The following is a 7,872-nucleotide window of genomic DNA, read 5'->3' as shown; positions in this document are numbered from 1 at the left end:
AAACAGTGGAGAGAGAGAACCTGAAATTGCAGTGAGGTCCGTACCAATAGTTACTCTTTCACGACAGAATTGAACGCAAACTGAATGAACAATGTTGTGCAATTATTGGGTCTGCACCTCTCCTCCATAAATATGGCAACCCAACGGCTAGAAATTGGTGTGGGTTGCCGAGAATTCAGCCACACGACTTGGTAATCTCATTTCTAGTGGCCCTGATTTCTTAAAGGCATTTTCAACACCAAATATAAACAAAATAATCAAAGGCTTATAACATTAAGTTAAACAAAAGGAAAAGAAAAGGAAAGCTCTGTATTATTCTGAATCTTTTTCAAAGCCTACCAACAGTAGAAGAAAATCTGATAATGTTAGGATATCATTTGTGATGTTCTAACTTTTCAAGACACAATTACAGCAAACTCAGCTGCTTCCCAATCAAATACTCTATATTTTTCCCACCATTTCTCTCTTATTCAAAATCTGAAATAGTGTTAGTCAATCGAATTATAACTCCAAGAACAAAAGAACATGATGACAGCTTGTTACTTTTTTCTCAGCTCCCTTTTCACACTTTACCATGTTATTTTTGGGACATCTTTTTCAACTTAACCAGTTGAACCTTTTTTTTTTTTTTGTTCTTTTTTCGTCCCTACTGGCCACCAAATAACCAACTCAATCACCCCATCAATTTGGGGTTCTAATTATGGAAAACCCCACAAAAGGGGTGGGAAAAAAATACACTTTTTAATACTTCATTTACTATTCTAACCCTACATTAACCGGTCTGATAGGCTCGGAAGTCGTCGGAAAAAGTTCAGACTTGCTGACGGCATAGGATCCCGGAACATGGGGTGGCGCAAGTAGTAGAACCCAAGTGCAACCGCCACCATTTTTGGTGGCACGGCATAGAGGATCAATGTGATGGCGAAACATACTCCAATGAACAACTTTGTGGCTCGAGGGTCCCTCCAGCTAACCAACGCTTGTACCCTCTCCCCTTGAGTCGCAAGATCCCCCAACACTGTTTGGACTCTAGCAGCTAGTATCCTTAGCCGATCGTACCTTACCCGGATTATGTCTGGTGGCTTTGAGCTCGGAATTGTGTCGAATTCCTCATCTAGTTCGTCTGGATCCACCGCCTCAGCGTGCGACAACCGTGTGTCCATTCCCGCAGGTATCTTCGGCCTGAACCGATAGTACCAAACTCCGATTAAGAACACATATAGAAACCCTGTTGGGACAATCAAATCCGGGTACCAAACGAGCACTAAATACAGTATATGAACAAGCATTGTGGTGATGGGGTTCCTCCATCTTCGGATATCATCCAACCATTTGGCCAATCCAACCGCCCATGCCAAAACTGCTACAATCCTAAACCAATTCGCCTTGCTTTTTCTCATACTCCAAGCGTGTGAATCTGCATCCAACATGTATCGAACCACCTCCGAGCCCAATGGTGGCTCGGACCGGCCTAGCCAAGTTGCCACCATCTTCGTGGCGGCTCTGCGTAAAGCCTCCTGTTGAGCCACCCCAAGAGGACGGAGATAATGCATTCTTGGAAGTAATGGTTGGCCGTAAACTGCACATGTATCCGGCAACAATGCTGGACAAGCGAACCGGATGGCCAGCTCGATTTCCCCCATTTTCTTCAACCCTGTTCTCTGCAACACCAACAGAGGGTACGAGTTTGTATAGATTTTGTTGCTCTCGAGAGTTGACACCCGAATCCTTACTTTTCCAATGTGGTAATCGGGCTTGTCCTCCGCCGCGTCCGAGTACATTCGCCAGTTGTCGAAGACGCCGATGGTGAGAACAGTGCAAGGGTCATAGACCTGCCACGTGTACTGTTCGTTCCAACGTGGATCAAAGCTGTCCGTCATCGTTCTGGTTCGGACCCACTTTTTCCCGTACTTCGCGACACAGTAAGCGTCGGTGGACCCCTTTCCCGGATCCTTCGTCTTCATCGGAAGCAAACCTCGTGCTCCGAGAATCCCGAGCTCCAGAATTCCAACAGCCGGCTTCCACAGCTGCTTTGCCGTCGGCCGGAAATCGCTGCACACGTGCGCCGCCTCGTCTAACACGTGATATCCGCCCTCCAAACAGAGGCGGAGATAAATTCTGCCACTGTATGTTTCACCACCATTGCCGCCTTCTAATGAGAACCATTTCGCTGCTACATACCGCTCATCGAACCGCTGTTCAACTGTGTCCACTGGAATCATGACATGGCCGAGGAGTACGGCCTCCTTGCTTGTTCGGTCTTCGACAAGTAAGATTAGGGAATCTTCAAGAGGCTCACCGGCGACGAAGACGAGGTCCTCGTTCCAGTGAAATGAGGCGCTGTGGTTGTTCATGGAACCTCGCCTGGTTCGAGCCGACTGAAAACTCAGCTGTGCTTTGACTCGAATCTCTGGTGCCGTTAATGGAGGCAGATTTGAAGCGATGTGAAGGTCCTGCGCTTCTATCACTGAAACTCTCAAGTACCATAACTTGGGAGATTGATAAACCTTCGAGCGTGTATGAGCCACGTGTGGCGCATCCGAGCACCAAGCTTCCGAAAATGCGTCGTCAGCTTGAGTTCCGATCCAAACAGAAAGCTGAATGTCGCCGGAAATTTTAGAGGGTTGTTGATCTCCGGCACCACCTTCGAGGCGGTACCACTGAGGAGCCAGTGGGCTATCGGGTGGATCTCGTACTGGTACATCGGAAAGATCAAAGCAAACGCCGCCGAGGAACTGCTCTGATGGCGTATCCCATACGGCAATCTCCAACGTCGTATTTGCCATATCAGGTCTGTTATGGCGGAGGGCAAAGACACGGTTCCATTCTGGCGATTCAGTCGGTTCACCAGGGCGATGACTAGCTGGATCCGATTTCACGAAATGGCCTGATGTGCGAATCTGTAAGTAAGGGCGCTCGTTAGGAGCGAGGTTTCTGGCTTTCACAATACGGATGAAGAGATACTGCATCGGTTCCACAAGATCGTATGGATGAATCCTCTCCGTCTCGGCCGTGAATTTCTTATTGATTACTCTCGGAGAGTAATCGCCATTCGGCCTTCTCAAAACCCTAATCCCTTCCCCAAATCCTGCTGCTTTGTTACTCTGCATCCTTCTCATTTCCGGTGCAAATTGCCCCTCTGCTGGCGGAGGACCATGTACCTCCCCCGGTGGTGGCTCAGAATGTACCGGCATCTCCTGCCGCGGCGACTCCTCGATAACCACCACCGGCGGCGAGTTCGAATCGTCGCGACCAACCTCCCCCTGCGGCGGAAGCTCGAACGTCCTCACTTCCTCGACCACAGCCTCCGGAGTTTTAGGCTTCTCAGTAACAGTTGGAGGAGGCGGTTGCTCCTCCTGCGGCGGAGGCGGCGGCGGAGCTTCTTCGACTAACTCATCGTAGTAACAGATCCTAAGTCCAATTTCGCCTCTAATCCAGCTGAAGACGCTCTTCTTCTCCAATTGATAGTAAACCAAACCTTCATCCCCTCTCTTCGCAAACTGGCTTCCGTACAGCTTCACCCTCCCCAAGAAGTGATTCTTCCGGCCACTGCCATTGCCGTACCTCTTATCGTTGAAAATTTCAATATCGAGCTCCTCGTAGTCCATATTATCAGGATCGGAGACGATGAATTCGAGCGGCTCGTTCCAGACGGGATTGAGCTCGCGAAACTTAGTGGCGGTACGCTTCCTCTGGCCATCAAAATCGGCGACGACGTAAGGACTAGAGCTTCCTTGGCCATCTTTGGGAAGAAGGTTGCGAGCATCGGCAACTTCGACAACAAGCTTTCTAACGGTTTTGCGCGGCGACGGCGGCGATGGCGATGGCGGTGGCTGTGGCTGTGGCTGTGGCGGTGGCGGTGGCGGTGGCTGTGACTGTGGCTGTGGCTGTGGCGGTGGTGGCGTCGTCATGGTCTCATTTTCGTATGAAGCAAAAAATAAATCAGAAAAACAAAATAAAAGAAGAGAGAGCGTTGATAGCGGAGGAGAAAAATAGAGGGAAACTCTAAACAAGAGTTTGTGATGTATAGAATATTTTATGCCCTTTGCTTTCACCTTTTTCATTTATTTCGTTTTTCTATACTTTTTTCCCCTCAATATTCAAATATTTCATTCTTATTTTTATCCCTTTAATTCCAATTTTATTAACTTTTAACATTAAATTACAAATCTCATCTTTGTGCTTCTTTTTAATAGTTTAACTTTAACCTATTTTAATTTATACGGCTCCATATCAACTAATTAACACATCATATGATTGACAAAAATGTTGGAAGTTTTAAACTTATGGTTAAAAAAGAAAAAAAAAATTGGTTCCTAAAATTTAGTAAAAACAATATCTCTAAATAAATTTATTAAAATTAGACGTCAATTTTTAATATTTTATAATGTAAATTTTATATTTTATAAAAAAAATCTCAAATCTCTAATTAGTTTATCGATTTATTTATGTAATAAATGTCATTAAATCTTAATAATAATTTTTATGATAGGGACTAAATTGTTACGAAACTTATATAGTAAAATTTAATGACTATATTATTACAAAGTTGAGAGTTCATGGACTGAATCGTTACAAATTAAGTTTCAGAGATTAAATTGTCATTTTTATAAAAGCTTAAGGATTAAAAGTGATTTTTAATCTAAATTTATCTATATATTTTATTCACTTGTTTCTTTAAATATTTAGTTCATAATTGATTCTGAGTTGATACAATAATGATAAAAATAATTAGTGAGACTTACTAAAGTTTGAAAATTGAATTGAAACTTTTAAAAATGATTTAAACGAAAAATAAATTGACGCAACTTCTAATTTTGAAATTAAACTCAAACTAATTTAACTAAATTTTAGGCTAAATTTTTTTCTTTCTTTTCTCTCTATATACTTTGAAATTAATTTCATTTTATCCTATATATAATTTAATTTTTAAACTTTCAATCAATCTTAAAATTTTCAAATTTATTCAACTTTTCACCATCATACTACTACAACTAATAAAGTTCGCTCAATGTGAATACAGTATACAAAATTTATGAATAAAAAATGACAAATACTAGTCATTTCTTGAAGAAGTTAACCATACACTAATGATATATACTTATTTTAAAATTTATATAAGTACAACGACTTTAAAAATGATAGAAAATATAGAAATTAAAGTAACAAAATATAAATCCTAAAATAAATGAACGCAAAAATGGTGCTTCAATTTAAATTTTATTTCGCATCCATAACTTTGATCAGAATGTTTTACTTTGATATTTTTGTGAAGAAATTCAAAATTTAAATATTCAACTTCTTAATCGATAATATATATCTTAACTAATCGGGTTATTTAAAAGAATATTATTAATATTTTGAAGATTCTCTAAAAGGGAAAAAAAAAAAAGAAAAAAAAAAGAATAAGAATGTTAGAGAGAGTGGGGAGGGTGCGGTGTCAGTGGGGGAGAGATTAGATTCCATTCTCTCTTCCGAAGGTTTTGAATCCACTTTTTTTTTTCCTCTCTCTCTCATATATTCCAAAACAAATAAAATATTATTCTTGTACTATAAAAATATATATACTCCAAAAAAATGTAAATAAAATAAAATAAAATAAAAAAATAAAAGAGAGAGAAACTGTATGGAGAGTTAGGATTCCAAGAGATTTTTCTTCCAACACATGATATTAAATTGGAAATGTTGTTGTCACATAAGCATGATTATGAATTTTAATAATGTTAGGAAGAAATAAAGTATTAAGGTATTTTTATACATGTCTACTTCTCTGTTTCTATTTATTATAGAACTACATAATAATAATAATAATAATAATATAAGGTATTTAAGTAACTTTTAAGTCATAGGTAGGTGTTGCCTTTGGGTAGATGAACAATGTTAGAGGACTACAATGCAATCAAATAATTAGGTCACATTGTCAAATAAAGTGTGAAGTTGAACTTTAAAGTAGACCAAAAATTGGAGCTTCTTGACTTAAAAAGAATTTCCATCAAATTTTAGATATATCGGATTTTTATTTCTTTAGGTATAACGAGTATAATTCCGTTTCAAGGTTAGAAGTTTAATTCTTTTAGTTAAATGTTGTAGAAAAGAGCATAATTCAACCAACATAAATCTTGTATTTTTTTTCTTTAAAATCAAAAGTTCAATTATTCTAGTTCACATGAAAACAAATTACACAAATTAAAAGTAAAATTAACAAAAAAAATGCTTATTAATTAAATTTTTGGGACTACACCGAGTCATTTTCCTTTGGTTTTTCGCCGTGATAGAAAATTAAAACACATATTTTAGTTTTTGTTTGGTTACCATTTGATTTATTAAAATCGTGTTTGTTTTCTTTTAATTTCTTTACCGTGGTTTTTATTTTTCTTTCATAAATATTTAAATTATTAGTCAAATTCCAAAAAAAAAAATCTATTGTCTTTTTAGTTTTCCAAATTTTGATTTTGATTTTAAAACATTTGTATATAATTTTTTTTTTTTTAAAAAAAAAACAAACTCAACTGACTGATTATCAAACTAGATGTTAATATCTAAACATTAATTTCTAATAATTTGGTTTATGTACTCTAATTTTGTAAGAATTTAATCTATAAACTTTGACATTGAATAATATAAGATTTATATGGTAGTCAATTTGAATATATACATGTTTTCTGATTTGTTGAATTGAGTGAATGTGTGCTTAGCAAATATATTTAGAATTTCTTCAAATATATTTTAAATTTTTTGAAAAATTTTAAATTATTTCTATTAAAAAAGATTTAAAATAATAAATATAATATTTCATGTTCTAATTTCAATTCATTTTTGTCAAACTAAACCATGTGTATACTATAAATGATATGATATGATATTGTAAAATAATAATTGTAAACAAAAAAATCATAAAAAAGCATGTTCATAAATTAATTAGTAGTAATTTGAGTTTTTTATACGGATGACCAATTCCTAGAATCCTTTTATGATTAATAATCTACTATTTACAAAGGTATGAATTATAACATTCAGTTTATGTCATAGTACACTACCGCATTTTATATCGCGACAGGGATGATCAAGTCTATCATAGCCCTAACACGATGGTCTTCTCTATTGCCATTAATTTTTTTTTTTCACAATAAACTATGAGAAAAGTGGGAGTAATTTTTAATTTGCGCAAACCATATCTCGCTTTACAAAAAGCATGTGTCAAAAGACACAACAAAGTTACATATTTTATAACGTATTGCATCAGGGATGACCATGCGTAGTCATAATGTGATGATCGTCTGCATCGCAATCTTCATTTTTCTCATAGTGCAATAAACTGTGAAAAAAATGGGGATAACAAAATATAAAGATTTTACCATGATATAAATGATATCGTATTAAGATTGCAATAGATTTGGTTATCTTTAACGCAATACGTTATAAAATGCAATAATGCTCTATGAGGTAAATAAAAGGTTAGAATTTCTATATTTGTGAGAGTAGGTCATCAATCATAAAAGCTGTGTATGAGTCATCCATACAAAAACTCTTATACTTAATATTTAGTAGATATTTACAACTAATTTTGTAAATAGAACTTAATATTTTGGAAAATTATTTAAATTGAGATCAAATTTCTAGACGACTACCAGACACAAATTGGAACCTATTTTTGTTAAATCCACTATTTTCAAAATTTTATTTTTAAGTTACTTATCAATTATTTGTAATAATTTAGTTTCTATTGGGAGAATTATTTTTAAAATCTAATTATATTTTTAATATGTAGAAGGTAAATGAATTATATTGCAAAGTGACACTTAATTTTGATGAAACTTTTCATTTTAAAAAACAAAATTAAGGCTCATTTTGGTAATCACTTGATTTTTAGTT

At 36.4% G+C, this 7,872-nt stretch overlaps 1 protein-coding gene across 1 annotated transcript; it reads right to left on the bottom strand.

The window, feature by feature from the left end:
• Window positions 1–291: 291 nt before the first annotated feature.
• On the bottom strand, window positions 292–4,042 carry LOC120082743 (protein QUIRKY). The gene has a single exon (XM_039038027.1). It carries the CDS (start codon window positions 3,909–3,911, stop codon window positions 768–770), a length of 3,144 nt encoding a protein of 1,047 aa, XP_038893955.1. The 5' UTR covers window positions 3,912–4,042; the 3' UTR covers window positions 292–767.
• Between the last annotated feature and the right edge of the window lie 3,830 nt (window positions 4,043–7,872).

This window comes from Benincasa hispida, chromosome 8 (genome assembly GCF_009727055.1).
Source record: "Benincasa hispida cultivar B227 chromosome 8, ASM972705v1, whole genome shotgun sequence".
NCBI classification, from domain to species: domain Eukaryota; kingdom Viridiplantae; phylum Streptophyta; class Magnoliopsida; order Cucurbitales; family Cucurbitaceae; genus Benincasa; species Benincasa hispida.
The sequence above is the reverse complement of the archived record's forward strand: the minus strand, read 5'-3'. Positions and strand labels throughout refer to the sequence as shown.

Coding starts and splice junctions, on each gene's coding strand:
- LOC120082743 (XM_039038027.1), bottom strand. CDS start 3,911: ATGACGACGCCACCACCGCCACAGCCACAGCCACAGTCACAGCCACCG.